General features: G+C 35.2%; 2 protein-coding genes across 4 annotated transcripts; one reads left to right on the top strand and one right to left on the bottom strand.

The window, feature by feature from the left end:
* The first annotated feature begins 1,144 nt into the window (after positions 1 to 1,144).
* Positions 1,145 to 5,251, top strand: LOC113764779 (heterogeneous nuclear ribonucleoprotein 1-like). 2 transcript variants are annotated; one of them, XR_003467691.1, is made up of 3 exons: positions 1,145 to 1,536; positions 2,801 to 4,018; positions 4,599 to 5,251. XR_003467691.1 is itself a non-coding variant. In XM_027308767.1 (2 exons), exons 1-2 carry the CDS (start codon positions 1,315 to 1,317, stop codon positions 3,941 to 3,943), a joined length of 1,365 nt encoding a protein of 454 aa, XP_027164568.1. In that variant the 5' UTR covers positions 1,145 to 1,314; the 3' UTR covers positions 3,944 to 4,332. The 2 variants fall into 2 exon arrangements, 1 of the variants encoding a protein (XP_027164568.1); XM_027308767.1 differs by lacking the exon at positions 4,599 to 5,251 and having other exon boundaries at positions 2,801 to 4,332.
* Positions 5,252 to 5,690: 439 nt separating this feature from the next.
* LOC113764778 lies at positions 5,691 to 19,366 on the bottom strand. Of its 2 annotated transcripts, XM_027308766.1 has the most exons (26): positions 19,258 to 19,365; positions 18,990 to 19,139; positions 18,397 to 18,622; positions 13,801 to 14,018; positions 13,422 to 13,527; positions 13,207 to 13,308; positions 13,053 to 13,112; positions 12,875 to 12,953; positions 12,215 to 12,362; positions 11,735 to 11,858; positions 11,192 to 11,372; positions 11,030 to 11,058; positions 10,666 to 10,814; positions 10,103 to 10,205; positions 9,906 to 10,001; positions 9,779 to 9,834; positions 9,540 to 9,663; positions 9,153 to 9,215; positions 8,981 to 9,040; positions 8,721 to 8,882; positions 8,099 to 8,172; positions 7,911 to 8,004; positions 7,074 to 7,210; positions 6,916 to 6,996; positions 6,270 to 6,375; positions 5,691 to 6,182 (listed from the first exon to the last, which is right to left on the bottom strand). In XM_027308766.1, exons 3-26 carry the CDS (start codon positions 18,577 to 18,579, stop codon positions 6,111 to 6,113), a joined length of 2,607 nt encoding a protein of 868 aa, XP_027164567.1. In that variant the 5' UTR covers positions 18,580 to 18,622; positions 18,990 to 19,139; positions 19,258 to 19,365; the 3' UTR covers positions 5,691 to 6,110. The 2 variants fall into 2 exon arrangements, with proteins under 2 accessions (XP_027164567.1, XP_027164566.1); XM_027308765.1 differs by having other exon boundaries at positions 18,990 to 19,366.
* Between the last annotated feature and the right edge of the window lie 1,382 nt (positions 19,367 to 20,748).

Genomic DNA, 20,748 nt, shown 5'->3' with positions numbered 1-20,748 from the left:
AAATAATAGTAAAAAAAAGTCCCCAAGTTGTGGAGTAAATTTTATATCATGTGACCATGCTTTTCCAAGAGGGATTTTGGTTTCGCTGGATAAGGAAGAGATGGCTTCTTCCCTAATCAAAAGAGTAATCCAATTACCATAACTAGTAATCTATTACACAAAGGAAACTAGTTTTGGTAATTAGCAGTTATAAATTATAATATACTAATTGTGCCTCCATATTACTTTTGAAATTTTGGGGTGTTGAAACCATGCTAAAAGCTTAAGATATTGGTAACAAAAGTGGCAAAAATATCTGTAAGATATGTTGACTGCAAATAGTTACAATTAGACTTATAAAGTTATAACAAATTGTAGTATTAGATTCTGGTTTAATAAGTTGCTACATTTATGCTGGGCATAGCATTCAACATTGTATTGCTATATTAGTACATCTCTACGTGTTTGGATAGGGTATTATTTGAAATATTATTTGGAATAATTACTGTAGCACTTTTTGTGATGTGATGTATATGAGATAAAAAGGTGGTTGGGAATATAAAAAGGTGGGTTGAAAAATATGTTTATGATGCAAGCGAAATATTATTTGGGATAAATTTTGTATCCAAACACACTAATTTTACATTAATATAATTATTTTTTTATTTCACAGATATCGCATTACAAAATTATTATTATATCATTTTAACTATTTTTTTTCCAAATTAAGTAACATGCAAACACGTCCAACTAAAGATGTACTATATTCATCCTCTACATTGTAGTGTGGAAAGATTCTTTAAATTCTTTAAATTATTTAAACTGCATGATTCTAGCCAAATAATTTGTAAAGTGCTGCATCTAACAATTTCTTCCTTTTACAAAAAGTAAATTTAATTTATATAAATTCTTGTTCTACAATATATAATTCCTCTCATAAATTATTGTCTTTTTTTTAGTTTTTTTTGATGGTAGTAATAAAGAAATAAAATAACCATCATGTTTAGGACAAAGAATCGTATGTCGTTCCAAAAATATCTCTTGTAAACCTACAAAACCTTGACCCTCCTCCCCCTATCTCCAGAACTCAAATCTCCACCGTTCATCCCAACAAATCTCCACCCTCCATTTCTTATACCCACTCTTGCCCTCTCCTCACTTCTCTTTCTTTCTCCCCTTCTCTGAAATCCAGCAGCCGTCTTTCCTCCTTTCCCCCCTCTAACCCCTTCTTCCCAGCTCGATTAAGATTACTTCTTTTTTTCTTTTAAATTTCAAAGCCCACCAAAATTTCAGTCTTTATTTTTACTGGGTTAAGAAAAAGCAACAATTTTGGTGATGGATTCAGATCAGGGGAAGCTATTTATAGGAGGGATTTCATGGGAAACATCAGAGGAGAAATTGAAGGACTATTTTGGCAAATACGGTGACGTATTGCAGACTGTAGTGATGCGGGATAAAGTTTCTGGCAAGCCCAGAGGATTTGGGTTTGTGGTTTTTGCAGATCCCAATGTTCTTGATGGGGTTCTTCAAGATAGGCATGTCATTGATGGCCGCACTGTAAGACAATATTAGCCCCTTGTTTTCTCTTTTTTTTCCATTTAAAATTTTTCGGTTTTGCTTTTAACTATTACTGTCTTTGTATGTGTGTGTGTGTGTTTTTTTTCCCCATTTTTTTTCCTGAGATTAGTTTTAGTTTGATTTTTGAGTGTTTTCTTTGTTTTGGGATGTAGGTTTTTCGTATCTTAATTCAATCTTTGATGGGTCGTGATGCGTTTTAGTAAGTTTGGCATAGTTGTTTTGTTTTGTGCATATGCCTGCAGTTTTATTCCTCTTCTGGGCATTGGTTTTAGCTAGGTGAAGTTGTTGTATTATACGTTGGATGATTTAAGCTCCTTTTATTTGTTTTTTGAATTCAGAAAAGGCTAAAATTTCAGCTGTATTTGTGCTGAATTTTTTTCATTATGATCCCTGGAAATTTTCCTGTAGATTGCTAGTATTTTAGGAGTTGATTGCTTAGTATACACTGGTGGCGTTAAGTTGATTCTTTATTTGTTTTTAGCTAGAAAAAAAAGCTTTTTGCCTTTGCTAGTGTAAATTGGGGTTTTGCATTTGTTGTACTTGTAGGTTTCTATTTAGGGTTGAGCGGACATGGTTTATTTTAAATATTGTACATATGGTGGTTGTGGATGTGGGTTTGAATGAATACTGGTTAGATTTCAAGTTTAGGATATGGTTTTGGCTTTTTGAAATCTGCCTTTATGTTTTTTATTGCGTGCATTTTTTGTTATTCTGATGATTTAATTTTTCAGTGTTGTGCTCTTTCATATGACGTGTGAAGTCAAGCCCAATCTAGCCCATGTGTCATGATTTTGCTTTTTTTTTTGGGCTTGATGGGCTGTTATTTTGGTTGGTTGGCACTAGTACAAAGCTTATATTTGGTCCATTAACTTGGGCTTTTTACCAATGAAGGTGCACCATTTTTAAAGTTATTGTGGTTTTTGATAGGTCATTGCATGTGTATGTACTTGTGTGGCTTATCTGTGATGATATCTGCAATGACCATTAGGCTACTAGCTTGGGAGTTCAAACCTGGATTTTGCCATTGAGCTATGAAAAGAGAATTTGTTCTCAGACCGTTCCTCGAGAGCATTGAACTTAGCAGCAGAGATTAATGTTTTATGTTCTTGGGTATAATTAGCATGTGTGTGTGTGAATATGTATTTGCCTGTGTGCTGCTATAGCAATATCAGTGTCTCTAATAGCTTTATGTGCTAGTTATGTCTATTACTCTCTTGCATAACCCTGAGTTCGAAATATCCAGGTTGAGGCTAAGAGAGCTTTATCAAGAGAGGAACAACAGATCTCTAAAGTTGGAAACGCTAATACTGGGAGGAGCTTTGGTGGTGGTGGTGGTGGAAATACTAGGACAAAGAAGATATTTGTTGGAGGATTACCTCCGACTTTAACTGATGAGGCTTTTCGTCAGTATTTTGAATCTTATGGTGATGTTACTGATGTGGTAATCATGTTTGACCAGCAAACGAACCGACCCCGTGGATTTGGATTTATTTCTTTTGACTCTGAGGAAGCTGTTGATAGGGTCTTGCACAAGACATTTCATGATTTAAATGGTAAGCAAGTGGAAGTGAAGCGCGCTCTTCCAAAGGATGCTAATCCTGGTGGGAGTGGCCGTGCCATGGGTGGCGGTGGTGGAGGTTACCAGGGATATGGTGCATCCGGTGGTAATTCAAATTCTTATGAGAGCCGAATGGATTCCAACAGGTACATGCAATCTCAAAACACAGGAGGGGGATATCCACCTTACGGATCTTCTGGATATAATACTACTGGTTATGGATATGGTCCTACCAATAATGGTATGGGTTATGGAGGCTATGGAAATTTTGGAGGTGCTAATCCTGGATATGGTGGCCCCGCTGCTGCTGCTGCTTATGGAAACCCAAATGTGCCTAATGCTGGTTATGGAAGTGGTCCACCAGGTGCACCAAGGAACACGTGGAACTCTCAGGGATCCTCTGGATATGGAAATGTAGGCTATGGAAATGCTCCCTGGGGTGCTTCTAACACTAGTGGTGGTGGCCTAGGTGGTGCTGGAGCTGCTGCTGGACATTCTCCCAGTGGAGCTGCGGGATATGGAAATCAAGGTTACGGTTATGGAGGATATGGTACAAATGATGGGGCTTATGGTAACCCGGCTACTTATGGTGGTGGCGGGCGTGCAGGGGGTACTCCAAATAGTAATTCCTCAGCTGGAAATGGTGCTGGAGATCTACAAGCTGGTGCTGGGGGTTATATGGGAGGTGGCTATGGTGATACATCTGGGAATGCTGGGTATGCAGGATGGAGGTCGGACCCCTCACAAGCTTCTGGCAATTATGGAGGCCAAGCTGGGTATGGTGGAGGCTATGGTGGTGCACCAACTCGGCAAGCTCAGCAGCAGTAACTGTAACCCTTGATGGAGACTTAAACTGCGTCATATATTGGAATCTATACACACAATGCTTTCAGATTGGTGCAGGTTGGCTGGCTGTTGCAAGATTTTACCAATCAACCTAGGACTGGTTGGATTGCTTGTATCTGAGTAGCTTGCTGTTACCTATTTTGCTAGTTTATAATAAGTAGTATTTGCGAGGAGTAGAGTTACATCTTCTTTAATTATCTGCTCTCAAATGTAGTTTTAATTTTGGTGTGCTTATAGCTATGGTCACTAGCTGATCTGGAGTTTTTGTCTATTTGTAGTGTTTAACATATAGTAGCTTTGTTTAAGTTTGTGTTAATTGCGGTGAGTATTATGGTAATGGTTATTTAGTTAAATTTTAAGTTTGTCCTTTATCTGGATATAGATGAGCCAGAAATTTATGTCATTGCCATCCGTGATGGTAGTAGTTTCTCATTACTTAGCTCTTCTACGTTGTTTGGTGACCAGAGTTCTTTGGTATGATGCAATAGGAACAATGAGATTAGTTAAGCTTCTTTAGACTGCAGCTGTAGCCGGTTTGGGTAGATCAATTCCTAATGGATAGCGATAATCTTAGCGGTAGCTTGATTTTGAGAATGGCATAATCATTTCCTCCTGTATTTGCCCTTGTGTTGTACAGGAGGAGAGGCTCAAGTCATAAACTGGGTGAATTGAAGTTCCTTCACAGGGGCTAATCACAACTTTTTGCTGAGTGTTTGGTGTGGGATGTTACGGGAAAATGAAGTTTGGCTGGGTTGATTTGGTGCTTTACCCTGAAATTGTCATGTTGAAGCAGGCCATGCTGCTGTTAAAGAATTTGGATGTCTCGATCTTCATACAATTTGAGATGGGTGGAAGATTCATTACCTGACAACATGTGGTATGTTGTCTAATGCAGATGGAGAAATCATCACCACTTAATATACTGGTGACATAGTAGTTGTAGGCTCTATGGCATTATCATGGCTAGCAGAAGTTGAATGATTAGTTACAATAGCAACAATTTTGGTCTGCTGTCTAAGAAAAGTTTTTTATGGTAATAAATGATTGAATATTTTGGATTTATATAGGTGATTTGACTCGTTAATCTTGATAAAAGCCTGGAGCTTGGCAACTTGACTGTTTGATTTTGATCTTGCTAGATATTAATCACCAGTGTTTTGTTTCAAACATCAAAACATGATGCATGGACGTTGCATCGAGACATCGTATTAGTTGTAGAGGCTACTTCGGTTGTAAGCTCTGATGTATTTTGGCTGTATGCTGCTAGTGAACTGTCTTCCTCTTTTATCATTTGATCACATGGTCTAAAAATCTGTTGCTCTTTTGACTTGGAGGGATATGGTTAGAATGTTTTTGGGTGAAGTATTGGACCATATTGGAGAGCAGAAATGTAGTGGTATGTTGTCGGCTATGCTACAGGATTGATGCAGGAGGCCACTATGTGTTCAATATTGGCCTTCTATCTGGCATGTGATAAAGGAAACATACTGTGACTTTGTTGCATTGCAGGATGCCTGCTAGGATAGGGTTTAACCCTCGAGTCACAGTCAAGCAATAGTTGCCGGTGCATCATGGTGGGAAGGGATTTTAGTGGTATTGGACTCGCAGAAGCCTGAGAAGTTAAACTGGATTGTGTTGGTATTCAATGGCATTACTTTTGAGTTCTATTAAAATTGGTTTCTAACTATATTTATCGGGGTTAAGGTTTCCAATCTACGATAAGAGTTCAAATACAACCATATTTTATGGTGTAATCCCAGTCACAATTAGATTTTGACTGCAAATCACGACTACAGTTGAATGCAAATTCAAGGTTTTAACCAATCTTCGTTCCACAAGCAATTCTTGGTGGTCTGTTTCTATGCCTTCGACAAAGAAACTTGCAACATTACGAAGCTAGTTGTGAATCAACTTTGCACGTTTGTTTCTCTACCCTTGGTTCTTTTGCCTTTATTTCTTGTTTTGTTTTTCATGCTTCTTTGGGAAGCAGTGAAGGACTAACCCAAATGAAATCTTGAGCAGAAATCAATATTGGAGCTTAAAAGACTAAAATGGTAAGGCGTTTATGCTATTGGTCATCTATCTAGGATTGAATTCTTCTGTTGTTTCTCTTGAGATGGAGATCATTTCCTCTTCATAGGATGAACAATCAATAGGCTGAAGGTACACCTTTCTGTAGATTGCCAAAGGATACAACATTGCCAGGCCGGGAAAATACAACCTACGATGACATCATTCAGACAATCGTGTTGGATTAAACTCAGAAACATGAAAAATGATGAGCAGAATAGTTTTTCATGGTTTGTACCTGGTAGTTTCCAAGTGTGCATGTTTTGAATCCAGCAGCACAATAATCAAAATAGTATTCCCACGTCCGGATGAACTTTTCATCGAAACCCAATTCCAGGATTTCACTGAGGACAAAGGCATTAACGCGCCAATCAGTTTCCAAGTCACAAAAGCTAGAACTATATATGGTTTACTATGAATGAAAGAACTATAAGTGGCACCAGAAGAAAGGTAGCACAATTCTCTTGGGCTACGTTTGGATCGAGGGATTTAACTAACGAAAGGTGTAAAGTTCCTAAAACCCTTCTAGGTTGGATTTGGGTTTGTAACTGGTGTGGATTACAAACTCAAATGCATCCCAAGCAATTCAAACCTCTAGGGAATTGAGAGAATTTTAAATCTTTTGTCAAATTCCTCGATCCAAGCACAGCCTTGCTTTATTCTGTATAGAATGCCAAGACATTTATGCTGGTGCTTATTCCTTGCAGAACATCAGTTCTTATAAGCTTGGAACGATGCTTTCAGGTCAAAGGACTTCAAACTAAAACCAAAATTTGGAATTTTGTTCACTAAAACTCCGAAAGAAGAACCATATATTCTTTATTATCGCCTCAGGTGGCTGAAACTAATGGGAATGAACATAGTGCTGATTATATTACAGATACCTTTGTTTTGACAGGAAGTTTGTCCTCCAACGCCTAAGGGTATGATAGTAATGGATTCCAAAGTTTTCCAGGTGCTCCACGCTGCATTTGAGGTACTTTTATGAGTTTCCTATATGGAGAAAGCTTCAAACACATTTCACACAGCAGTGTAACTTTACCACAGTCCGGATGCTGCAGCCATCGCTGATGTTACTCGGCTAAGTGAAGGTAGGCAACCACCTGGAAAGATGTACTCTCTTATGAAGTCTGAGCTTTGTCTGTATTCTTCATACCTCTCATCTGGTATTGATATAAACTGAGGAGCAAAGATCATGCATCCATGGAGATCAGCAAGTCTTAAGGTCACATGAAACTTTCAACTAACTGGCTATAGTGAGTGATGCAGACATCAAAGATTGTGCTAAATGGATTAAGGAGCCCTTTCAAACTTCCATTTATTTAATTCGAATGCAAGGAGGTTCAGGCAAGAAGTTTGGAAGACGTTGGCTTAAGTCGAGAAAGAAGATTAAGTTACTGTGGAAGTTTGAAAAGGCTCCTTAATCTGTTTAGCAGAAACTTTGATGTCCGCATCAGTCAGTGATCATCATCTTTCATTCACAAGTCACATTTATCAATTAGTTCTGGGCTTTTGGCCATTGAAAAATAGAGTTAAGATCATTGTTTTCAACCATGAGCAGATTAGACTGATTTTTTCTTTTTCTGTGTATATTGACAGCCAAAACAAAATACTAAAATGATGATCAGGCTGGATAAGGAACTCTACAAGTACTAGACCATTATTTTAAAGAGAGTTTCAAGAAGCAAACAAGATGTAATTGTAAAAATAAGTCTCATTGGAAGAAAAAGACACCAAAAGCAAACACGGAAAACAAGCATTATGCCAGATCGAGCATTTCATTGAAGTATTCTCACAAGCTAAAACACGTAGCCTGATCAAGGAACCCAGAAGAGTTGAAAAAGATCGATTGACTTCATTTAATTTCTAGTTCAATTACCTGTAGGACCAGAATCCCATCTTCTGCCAATACTGAGTTGCAAGAACTGAAATACTTCTCCATATATTCATGACCAACAGCTTCCAACATCTCACTGCAATTTATCATCAATTCTGTTATATACTCATTGGCCTAGTGATGCATGATGTCAAAAAATAAAATGAAAAAATAATAATGAAAGAACTTACCAAGATATGATTCTGTCATATTTATAGGTTTCTGGCAATTGACGATAGTCACAAAGAAGAAATTTTATGTGATCCTAGGAAATGAAACGTAGCTAAATAAGTGAGGAAGTTTATGGAAACAGTTCAATTTAGATAGCACTAAATCAGTCTAAAATGATAACAAATAGATCATCTGAAATTGGCTAGAAGGATCACAAGCATAGATACAGAGAACAGTTTTAATGCAATATGGACATAAACTTTATATTGGCTACTTATCAAATGGTAAACAGTCTTGTGCAAAATCATTTACCCAACCATGCATCCAAAGTGGTGCGTAGTATTTGTGTGGTGCACCAATAATAGGTCTTGTACAGACACCCTACCTACCATCCCCAAACATTCAATTTTTGAAGAGTAGCAGACAAACACGAAATGATCCATTATGAAATCAATGTTCATAGTTACTGTTGGTAACTGCATAATAAGATAGATGGCAACCAGATTGTGGATTGTGATTATTCGGATTAAACATGATCTTCACATTCAGACATTACAAGATCTACACTTTTTAAGTTCATATAAATTGAGTTTTGATGTCTAATTCGGTTTTGTAAAGTTCCAGAGCCATTGATTTTGATACCTGCATACCAACTTCCCTCACTTTCTGTTCTGCATATGTAAGTTGCTTCTCAGAAAGGGTGATTCCAGTGTATTGACATCCAGTTCTTTTGACTACTTCAATAGCTAGACTTCCCCAACCGCAGCCAATCTCCAGGACATGGTGGTCCTTACTGATTCTGGCCTAAAAGTCGATTTGCAGTAGGTAAGTATGAACAGACATGGCTTTGATTACAAACCAGCTTAGGAATTTGAGGGACTTACAAAAAGTAGAATGCTTACCCTTTCAATCAATAGGGAAATTTTTCTCAATTGTGCAATTTTCAAGTCCTCATCTTCAGACTATGACAAGTACACAAAAAGGGATAGCTTTCAGATGTCAAGACAAAAATAAGTTTCGCTGTAATTCAGCTTTGAAAAGACTACTATACTACAGGAAGGCTTAAATTCTTACCTTAAATATTGCACATGAATACGTCATTGTTTCATCCAAAAACAGAGAAAATAGTTCATTGCTCTGGAGACATTACAAGGAAAGAAGTCTTGATTAACTTTCTGCTCAATAGTTAGGCCAATAACTTTCATCAGAAAGAAATTACAATTTGCCAAAGTAAAGCCAAATACAACAAGTACTGTATTCTTATTCCAAAAAAGGAAATTGTTTCATAATTAAAGAAAGAAAAGAAAAGGATTGGAGATTGTGAGAATCTCTTAGGAAACAGTTCTAATCTGAAAAATGGAAGACAGTATCAATTTCCTCGCTAAGTCAACAGGAAGAATATCCTAGCAATGTCATATTTAAGTTGGTTCTTGCTGAACTGTTCATTGATAAATGACTCACCAGATCATAATGCCGAGAGATGTTTCGGCGAGCCTGTGTTAGAGTATTTTGTCTTGAAACATGCTGAAAGAAGTACTTTGCAGATGCTAGTCCAGCCGTCAGAAGCAGTGGTGTCCACCAGCCTCTGCCAAAAAAGTTAAATGCATGCGTACCAAAACTAAGGAAATGGCGGGACTCTGGATCTCTGGATAAACTACTCAGACTAACATCTAAACACATCTAACTGAAAATCCTTTTACCTTTGGTAGCTAGAACTTGTGACAGAAGCTTTAAGATCTCTGTTGGCAACATAAACCTGAAATGAAGAATTCAGAAAAGGGATGTTGATGAAAAAGCTTGAAAGTTGTTTGGTGTTCATTTACTTACCATGAAAAGATTTAGCAAACCTTCATTTTTATCCACGAAAGAAATGTCCCCGTTTATATAGGCATCTGCAAGGCCTAAGTCGGCTTGAGTAGCAACCTGGCAATACAACATTGACATGGAATGAAGGCAAACTCAAAGCGTATGCAACTGGAGACTATGTTCAAATGCTTTAAACATCAACCAAAGAAATACTGTGCCTTCCAATAAAACTGTGGGCTGTGAACTTTAATAGAAACTTTCAGGAAGCTTTTCTTTGTTGTTCCTTCAAAGGTAAACATTGTGCCACCTTCTTCCAGTAACCTGTTAAAACAGAAAACACAGATAATGCATGTAACTTTGGAGCTTTAGGCCTATAGATTGGACTCTTAAAAACAACTTTTAAACATCAAAAAACTAAGAAAAAACATGCTTATTTAATCACATCGGGAGCTAATATTCAATAACAAGCAAATTTGGCATAAGTGTGCAGGTCTACTGAAGAACCAATGATAAATCCGGTTAAAGTTTAGGAATTAATTAATGACAAAACAGTCAAACAGAATTTGGATTTGAGAGAAAAAGAATGTAAATGGTAACATAGACAAACCACTGCAGTATTAGAATGTAAACGATAGACAGATATAAGTTCGATAAACAGGGATACAAATTCGATAGACAGATAAGTTCAATAAATAGGTATAGTATGCCTTTGTTCTAAGTCTTCTTTGTGAAAATATATAACATGCAAATGAGAATTAGTTTACTCTCAGAATTGACTCACATTAATGAGCCAGTAGCAATAAAACCATTGAGGAATTTAGTAACGAGAAGGCGTGCCCCAGTCTCTGTCCAGGAAGGTACCATGTGTTTGGGGTTACACAGGATAGTACAACTTTTTCTGAGCAGGCTCTGAGCAGCAACTGTACCAGCCTGAAAAGAAGATAAGATGCTTAATTGCAACCAATAACTTACCTATATAGTTAATAAGCACTTCTGGAACCAAGCCAAACATTAGAAAATATACTTCACTAGAAACATTTCTTTCCAGCTTCTTAATCTTGGGTTTCATTCTTTCGATCAATCTACAAGATTTTCTACACTCAATTACTCTAATTATGTCAATATGATGTCAAAATGGAGAGTACCTTAAGTCCATCTTCATGGAAACCATAACCTGAAAAAAGTATAGTGTCAGATGCAAAAGTGAACTCTCACATAAAAATTCAACATTGGGTGCACTGGTTTTATAATGAATGTTTTTGTGCATTAGAAGGTGACATGTAAGATCTTCAAAGTGAAGTGGTCACCTTGATATGCTCCACAGAACCATATTCCTCTCTTCCCCTGGATGTCATTAAGTCGAGTAGAAGCTTTTGAGGCAGCAACTGATGGAACTGGATGCCCAGTTGACCACCTGAGTAATGTATTCTCAGGTGTATGAGGCGGATTGAGACTTACCAGGTAAGGCAGTCCAGTTTCTCCTAGATTCTGTACACTAAATATTGTTATTCATGCTGAAGATATTAATGACAGAAGAAGCACATTGCATAAATTCCATTAATGCAGCAACATGAAAATGAAGTTGCTGGAAGCTGGAAATAAGAAATTGAGCTTATTTGATATCTTGAGCGTGCACATTGATTTCTGAGGTTACTGATACATCTTTTGGAAGTTCCCAGTATTTCTTTGAGGGCTAGTACTTATTATTTAAGTTAAAAGCTCATACATAGCAATGTGATCAAGCCAATTGCACAGAATTCTCAAATGCTTTTTGTGAAATTGTTCGTTATGATGGATTCTGAGAGCAATACAACTAATGATCAAATATATTGGGAACACATCTCACCAACCTGGAGGATGTTGAGCCAATATGTTACACCTACTTTATTATCCACAGTTCCAAGAAAATTCCATGCGCTCCATGCTGCTGGATTTTGAGGCATGAAGTTTTTGTCACGATGAAGGAAAATATCACTGCCATAAAGCGGTAAACAATGAATGTGCATTTTGAACTGGTTCCATGACCCAGCATATTTATTAAAATTGAAACCAGACCTTCTACAATAAGAAACAGAAGCGAAGTATTGGCGAAAAGAAAATCTCCAAACCAAATACAACCTCCCAAAACATGTTGACGTAAGAAAAGGAGAAGAGAAAAATTCACCGCAAACTTTGCATTTCTGATAAAATTTAGAACTGAGACGACTAGAGGAGACAATTTGCAATTTCTGATAAAATTTAGAATGGAGACGACTAGAGGAGACAAGCAACAATTTGTATCAAGGTTAAGAAATCAGCAAACTAAGAGCCAACATTAAAAAGTAAGATACCTGTAGGCATACTGGAAAGCACCAAGTATTCTTGATTCATCATATGTTGCCTGCTCTCCCAACATCTTAAGAGCATCTGGAGCATGCGCAGCCACTATGCACGACTTATATACTTCAAGAGAACCATCTTCACATGTAACAACACAACCTGTACAAGTTTCTTCTTCATTATGAATGGGAGTATCAACATAATCAATAGCACACAACCTAACAATTGAGCAAATTATATCTCTACAGTCAAGACTGCTATATTTTGGTTTCTGAGTTTGGAAATTGTGTTATGTACTGTCTTTTGGCATGAAACTAAGCATGACATCCAAAATTCTCAACTAAGGAAAAAGATATAGACAATAACACACTCGTAGAAAGTACTCAAAACAGAGAGATTTTAGAAGACACTAGGAAGGATCCTGCTTGGTTTACAACCAGCTAGTATATAAAGATTGCGTCTTCACTATTTTCTCATGTAGAAGGCAACCATTTGTTTCTCTGAAGCAATTGTTGTGTTGTACTTTAAACTTTCCTAGGATGACATATCAATATTCTGGTTCAATATTCTGGTTCCAGTTCCAGCTTTAATTGGTCTGGTTTTTACTTGAACAAAAGAACACCATCCAATTTGAAATCTACAATGTTTGAGCATAATGTACGAGTTGATACCCTCATCCTTAGTTGAAACAGCGCGTACTTCACAACCATTTCTTATTTGACAGCCTCTTCTTTCCAGATCATCTTTAACCTGGTTTGTGCAAAACAATAACAGAATATACAGTCCTCTTATGCATTCAATCAGGGGAATTTTCAGTGGTATACAACAAAAGGAATTTAAATTAATTACCTTGGAGATGTAAGTCTGGGAACGCCATCTTACTGTGAGCCACTGAGGGCGACCAAAGAGCTAAATGGCAAAGGGAAACAGCAGCCACATCACATATTATTTCAAAAAGTGCAGTTCATCTCAAATTCTCAATGGTGCCTGCAAGGCACATTACCTGAAGAAGGTGGTGGTTACGACAAAAGGAAAGAATAGAATACGCAGAAAAGTTCAATACTCCTTCTGAAGAGCATGACCAGATAGAAGCACATATTGGAACCTGTCAAGAAGCAGAGATATATGCTTATGGTATTATTGTGAAAGCAAGCTCATTTAATACATTGGTCAAAAGAAAATCAATTCCATAAACTAAAGCATCTGTAGGAGCCTCACAAGATAGGCCTTCTGAAATAACTCTGAGTATCCACGTGATCTGATGAAATGCCCAAGTGTTTCATTCCGATCTAAGTCCGGATTTTTCTCTAGCTCTTCTACATAACTGCATTAAGTATAGAACTTTTTGTTAGTTCATCCTTCATTAGATGCATATTTAACTGGAGAAGTCGATCGTATATGCAAATCCTCTAGTTGCTCCCAGGGAATTCAGGTAAGATTGAATGATTAGCACCAAAAACTAGTTTTTCCTAATCTTGACACCATGTAGAATTCTGCAGTCGCTTCATTTCATTTGGCTTCTGAGATGTAATGGAAAAACATTTCTTTAAGGAATTCTTACTTCAATCAAAACACTAAAAAGGACGAGGAAACCTACCTTATGACATCAGCCTTAAACTTGACAATTTCTCGAATCATTTGCCAAAATTTTGGATTAAGTACATTCTTCTTCTGTGCAAACAAACTTGACAATCCATTTCTGCTCCCCCATTCACAGCCTTTGCCCTTGTCTAGGCTCACTGAGAATGACATATCAGAAAGCTCCATATCTACTCCAAGATTCTCAAAGAGTTCCATCATATTTGGATAAGTCACCTGGCCAATTACCCAACACACCATTAGTTAAACAGTCCCAAATTTCCTCAAGTAAAAATTAGCATAGCATGCAGTCATTTCTTTCCACTTTTGTTGCTGCTCTGGTTAAAAACTAAAGATTTTTCTGAATATTCAGCAGTCTTGCTATAAGTATCATCTTTTACTTAATTCCACCTTTGCTTTTCTACTTAGATCGTAACCGAAAAAACAAATCAATTTGCGCTTAAAACAGTTTCATCAACTATTTCCCACATAATGTTTGTGTCATGCATTGCTAATGTCTCGTACTAACTACATTTTGATCCATGCAAACAGTCCTGAAAATTTACGACAAAGAACAAAGCATTTGAATTAGCAGACCTGCATCCTTGTGGCTTGAGCAGCTGCTTGCTCAATATGATTAAGGGTTCCCTATTTTTTCTGGAATTTCTTCATGCCCTTTTTTAACTACCAAAATTTATAACCAGATTCAGGTTTAGAATGCATTCAAATTTTGTATGCTTCATATTCCAATAACCAATAAATAATGGCAATTTCGCAAGGTAGTAATGCTCCATATATTCTTTTTTTTCTTTTTCTGTGTGTAATGCATAAAAGTGTTCTTAGAATTCTACTTGGCAGATTTTATCATTTTAGTACCATTTCTTTTCTGTAAAAGCCTTCATGAAGAAGAGATATTTGCTAATGGTCCCTGCCCCCCAACCCTCCCACACCACAACCCTCCAAAAAATCCCATGTCCCAAAATCTTATCAACAGCAAGGTGTACTACAAAATACCATCACTGACACTTTAGGCGTTAGGATTTTGGAAGATAACAACAGAGATGGTCCCTTATCAAAAACCATTTATCAACAAATATCTAAGGTTAAACTTCAAAAATACGGGTTAATTCAATTTTACATCTTTAAAACTCTACTACAGTTCATATTTTGGTCGCTGAACTAAAGTTTGGTATATGTTACTGTCCAAAATCTAAACTTGTCCCACCTTAATCCAATTGTTAATGGAATATACAAAACTAACAGAATATTTTAGTTTTAGCAATGAAGTAATCAAGATTAGCAAAGGTATTCAGTTGGTTTTTGTGCATTTTGTTAACCATTGTCGAGTTTAAAATTTATGGAGCAAAAGTGTTCTAAACTTAAAATTTACCGACCAAAGTGAGAATCGAATAGTTCAAGAGTGCAAAGTAGAATTAGGGTGAGAAATATCTAACAACGTTTAGCCATATCCAAACACAGCGATAGGCCTTAGTTCATTGAAGCATAGAGACAAAACGTGCATTGATGTAATATTAGGACCAATCTTGGCTTAATTGAGATGAAAGTAGCTTCTGTAATTGACTTCTATGGTCACATTTTCACTTCTAAAATTCCTTGTAAAGGAAAAAAAAAAAAAAATCCTTTCTTGATTACGACGGCAGTCAGTCGCTAAAGAGAAGATTAAGAAAATATTCAGCTGCTAGACTATAATTTTGGCAAATACTTTTAGAATAATATAAGTAACTAAATTTAAAACCATAAAACAGAGCCATGACAATCTAAAAATACGTAAAGATGCATGCATCATTTTTACGCTTTTTCAAGAACAAAATTTTGCCACATTTTTGTTTCTTCTAGCATTTGTTTTTTTTTTCCTCTAATAAATAGAACTTTCATTGGTTTGAACTTCTTAATGTTAGTTTGCTTAATAAGTGAAATTTTATTGGGAAAGAGTCAAAATGTAAGTGTGAGCATTTAATTAATCAATTAAATTTACATTATGTGTATTGACAATAGGCACATTTTTTTTTAAAAAAAAACAGAACCCTAGCAATTGTTAGATAGCTACTCGCATAAAAGGAGAATAAAAAGAACTGTCCGTCTCCCTTTTTTTTTTTTTTTTTGAAGTTCTTGAGCCATCACATTTTCTCTAACATATTATACTTTTGTTTAAAGATGTTTGTTTCTATCTTCATATGTGATCAACAAAATGCTAGGATAGATGCTAAGACAAGAACATAAGTTGATACCCCCAAAATTTAATTATCATATCTCGAAAAAATTAAAATTTCATGAAAAAGACCACCAACTGATCATATGCATCTATATGCGTTGGAAAAGAATCATGCCATGCTGATAAGTATATGATGTGAGTTAAGTACCATTTTCGGCTTCTATAAATGAATATTATGGTATTAATATCTATACTGTATATAATAGAAGAGCGTTAAGTTTTATTTATAATTACTCCCATCTCACCATCCAACCTAGAGGTGTCAAAATGGGTGACTTGGACGGGTTTGGGTTGGATAAAATGGGTAATGGGTATAGGTGAGTCAACTCATTTATACCCATTTAATTAGATGGGTATAAATGGGTAAGTCAAAAAATGAATTGGGTAACCCAATTACCCATTTATAACCCATTTATTTTAACTTTTTGTAAACTCATTTAAATTCATTTTTGCAAACTAAGTTATCAATTTATACCACTCTTTGTACCCATCATTAGTTTTAAATATTTATTTATAATGTTCAATAAACTTAATTACCAATTTTTTTTCATTTATACTCTATGTCACAAAATTACCTATTATTTAATAATTGAATAATAAGAATATAAAAATTTGAACTAAGTACTATAAAAATTAATATAAAAACTTAATCCAAAAATTTTGAACCCCTAACATTTTTTTCATATATAAATTTAAAATTTCATTTTAGAAAGATAAGAAAATAGGCTAAAATTTATCATAAATGAGTAATGCTGAAAAATGAGCAAGTTAACAAACTAAGATAAAATAAAATAATAAGATAAAACCAACAAATAATAATAATAATAATAATAATGAAAAAAAAGTAGTTAACATCATGACAAAATGAAAAATTTGAAAAAAAAAATGGGTGGGGAAAAAGAAGAGACTTGGGAGGAAGAGAATTCTAAATGGGTTAATTGGGTTTGATGGGTTACCCAATAATACCCATTTATTAAATGGGTATTATTGGGTAACCCATTTATACCCATATACAAAAATTTAAGATATCCATACCCATCTATTCATAGGCGGGTATGGGTAAATTTAATTAAGTGGGTTGATTTGCCACCTCTAATCCAACCCAACCCTTCTCGGAGATATTGAGTCTGGTGTAAACTTTTTTTATTATCATTTTTTAGATTTTCAATTTTACTCTCACAATCACTTGATTATACCTCTGTTATCTGATTACATGTTACCTATATTGCCAACCAATATAACCACCCACAATTTGTAACCACCAAGTTCATTAAAATTTTATTAAATTTTTTTTGAAAGATCAAAGTTCTTTTTTTTTAATTTAATCATAACCACCCACAAACATTATAACCACCAAGTTCATTAAAATTTTATTCAAAAAAACTTTTGAAAGATCAAAGTTTTTTTTTATTTATAAAAATTTTATATTGACTTCTTTCATGCAAAAAGTGATTTTTCTTAAATTGCATGCGCACACACATCGAGTCTGCCCTTATTACTAGTCCTGATAATGCTTTATTCATTAGAACAGAGTTGACTCATATGTTATGATGTTAGAGAAGGAGGAGGAGGGGCAGGAACGGTTGCAGATGCAACGGTTGCAACAGTTTCTAAAGGTTCATGGTCAAGATTTGGCAAAAAAAAATATAAAGTTCAAATTGTATCTGGTACATCGTTTTTCATATCATGTGTGAGACTCACAAAATTTTATTTTATAATTACACGTTATTGAAAGTAAATTATATTATGTACATACAAAATTACATTTTATACATTTTGCACAAAAGATGCCCGAACGATTTTCCTGACAACCGTTCACCCCTGTCCCGTTAGTTAGTGAATGTGGTCAAGCTCTGCTGAGGTCGTGGCACAATCAGAATCAGGAATTATTGCCTATAACTACATCCATCCCTTTCTATCCATATTCATGTCGAGAAAAAATTTTCACTTAGGTTCTTGTAATTTTACAACACCTAACTCAAGCAGTTTTTCCTTATTTTACTTTGACAAGTCCTCGTATTTTAACTGAGAAAAGGATCTCTAACCGGGATGCATCATCCGAAATTGGAAGTTGAGTTCTAAAATGAGGAGTATTCGCTCTGCACTAGTCGAATAACAAGAAATATTGCTAGGCTAAATAATTATGGTTTGTTATGAAGCTGAAAGAGTAATTATTTTTCTCAAGTACTATTGGAATTGTAAACAATGCTTTTGGTATTTTTTTCTTCTTGTGAAATTCTTGAAAAGTTGAAAACTTAGATGTGAAGAGAATGGAGCATTAAGAATGATTCCTAGACTATTTATGGGGAAAAGATGCACCCAAAGTTCATAAGAATCAACAAAATGCACTGACAAAAGGAACATAAAATTGCTTTGTCTTACACGATTAAAGACCATGAAGCCAAGGTCAAGATCAATGCCATCCATAGTAACAGTCTTAGCATGGCCGCCTAAGTAATCCTCTTTCTCGTATATTACCACATCGACACCTTCCTTGGCCAAAACATGAGCTGCAACCAGCCCACTAATCCCAGCACCCACCACTGCCACTCTCATCTTAGACATGCTTATAAATATTTGATACCACCAAATTCACTCCCAAAATCAACTGCATTGACAAAAAATTCACCACTTGAGAAAGCCTCATGATATAATCCAACCTTTGCTTATATGCACTTTTGTAAAAGATGCCTATGAAATTTTGCTTCTAGCCACGACTTCGACTAGTTAATCTGCTAATTATATGATCTGCAAGTGGTAAATTGGAATCTACACAAACAAATAAATGTGTAGGATAATAAAAGAGAAATAAAAAGTTAGGAATCCTTGAAGGGTTGGAAGACTTTGTTCTCTTGATAGCATTGGACAAGAACAGCATTCAACATTTTCTTGAACAATTTTAACTTTAAGAATTTGCATGCACGTCTTTTGCTATGGAAATGGGAGAGAAGAGGGAGTTTTCGTGTTGAAGTTACCTTGTATTCCAGATAGAGTGGAGTGAGGAGAGAGCAGAGAGGAGAAAGCGAAGAGAAGAGAGGCCTTCTGGTGTTGCCGTTGAAGGCACCAAGGCTCAACGGTGCTCAAAAGAAGCGGCTACTCTTATTTGTTTCTATTCTTTAGTCTGACTGGTGGAAAGATACAATGAATATTTTGTCAGAATCCAGAGGATAAAAATTGGTATTGGAAGAACAAACGGAAGTATTTATTGATGGAAAGGGAAGGGAAGGACAGATTGTAGATAACCCATTTGAATTTCAGGTTGTTATAGAGATTGTAGATAAGCCCATGTGGATTTTTGGCAGCTGTATACCGTTCCAGTTCCCAGAATCAGCTGATGCTGCTGACTTCGGTGCATAATTACGTATTATTACATCATTATATGGTTGTACTTATTACATTATTTGATGTATAATTATAGGTTTTTTCTAACAGTATTTATAGTGCATTTATTAACACATCTTTCTAACGGTATCTATAGTGTCCTCATTGATAAATCTAATATTCATCTAACCTAATATGTATGTACATATTAAACAATCATTACCGTCTCTTGTATTTATATATATTTTTATTTAATAATACACACCTTTTCTTGTATTTATTTTCTTTCTCCAATTAATTTTATATTTTAAAAAATATTGCATCTAAAATATATCTTAGCGAGTGTCCATACGGTAGACAGATCCATAATTATATACTATGATTAAACTCATGACACAAATAGTGTACATAAATAAAATACTTCATATTCGCTTCATATAATAATATAATATAATTGTACATGGAAGAATTTAAACATGTGCGCAATCGAATCGAATTGCCAAAAACAAAAGAGCATCAATGCCAAGTCCTTGTACTGGAATGCACTAACGGATTCCTCTTACCATGCTTTGAATTGTTATTATCCTTGTTGCTAGAAATTTTGGAGAATATCGAAATCCAATGAGGCTAAAGATACTTTTCGTGTTAAAATGGTAATCAAATATTGCCTCCCCATATTTAGCACTCGCAGAACAAGAAAAAATAATTATAACCAAACCTTCAGACGCTTAGTGATGAATAATTATGGTATATATTTACGTTGAGGGTAAATGATAATAGTACACTAATTATGGTATATATTTACGTTGAGGGTAAATGATAATAGTATGACTTGAAAGTGTAACGTCTATGGCTTATTTGCTCAAAATTTTATGCTTACTTAGGTTCTATTTGATAGCATAAAAAAGTGTTGAAACTGAACTTTTTCAGGCATTCAAATGTTTTGAATGTTTGATAAATAAAAATCTATCCGCTGAACTTGTTAAATAATGCTGAATTTATGTCTATCATTTTCAGCACAAAAATAGTAATTGCATGCTTAATTCTGATAAGAATCAATAGAATTACTTCAACTACCTTATCTTATCTATCAAATCTACCTTTGTTTGTTAATTATGTTCAAAATTTTTATCTAATTAAACAACTTGATATTCTCTATTCAACATCCTAATCTAATTAAACAACCTGATATTCTTTGTCTAACAGTTTTCTACTTCTATTTTCTCTATATTTAATGACTTTCACATTTTCTCCATACTCCTCATATAATATATTTCATCTTTTATATTAACTTGATTTAAAAATAAATATTATCATTTTCATACCTAATAATTTTAAACTAATTAAATCATAAGTTCTATTTCTTTTTTGGATGAAAAGATAGAAGGGCAAAATTGTACAATCTAACTTATT

This window comes from Coffea eugenioides, chromosome 3, assembly GCF_003713205.1.
Source record: "Coffea eugenioides isolate CCC68of chromosome 3, Ceug_1.0, whole genome shotgun sequence".
Classification (NCBI taxonomy): Eukaryota; Viridiplantae; Streptophyta; class Magnoliopsida; order Gentianales; family Rubiaceae; genus Coffea; species Coffea eugenioides.
The sequence above is the reverse complement of the archived record's forward strand: the minus strand, read 5'-3'. Positions and strand labels throughout refer to the sequence as shown.

What these genes read in the sequence shown, in the direction of transcription:
- LOC113764778 (XM_027308765.1), bottom strand. Translation starts at nt 18,579, where the DNA reads ATGTCTAAGATGAGAGTGGCAGTGGTGGGTGCTGGGATTAGTGGGCTG. An exon ending in GTAACCACCACCTTCTTCAG is followed by an intron (nt 13,113 to 13,206) that starts GTAATGTGCCTT and finishes TTTGCCATTTAG; the next exon opens with CTCTTTGGTCGCCCTCAGTG. An exon ending in ATGGGATTCTGGTCCTACAG is followed by an intron (nt 7,211 to 7,910) that starts GTAATTGAACTA and finishes TTTGCTCCTCAG; the next exon opens with TTTATATCAATACCAGATGA.
- LOC113764779 (XM_027308767.1), top strand. Translation starts at nt 1,315, where the DNA reads ATGGATTCAGATCAGGGGAAGCTATTTATAGGAGGGATTTCATGGGAA. An exon ending in ATGTCATTGATGGCCGCACT is followed by an intron (nt 1,537 to 2,800) that starts GTAAGACAATAT and finishes CGAAATATCCAG; the next exon opens with GTTGAGGCTAAGAGAGCTTT.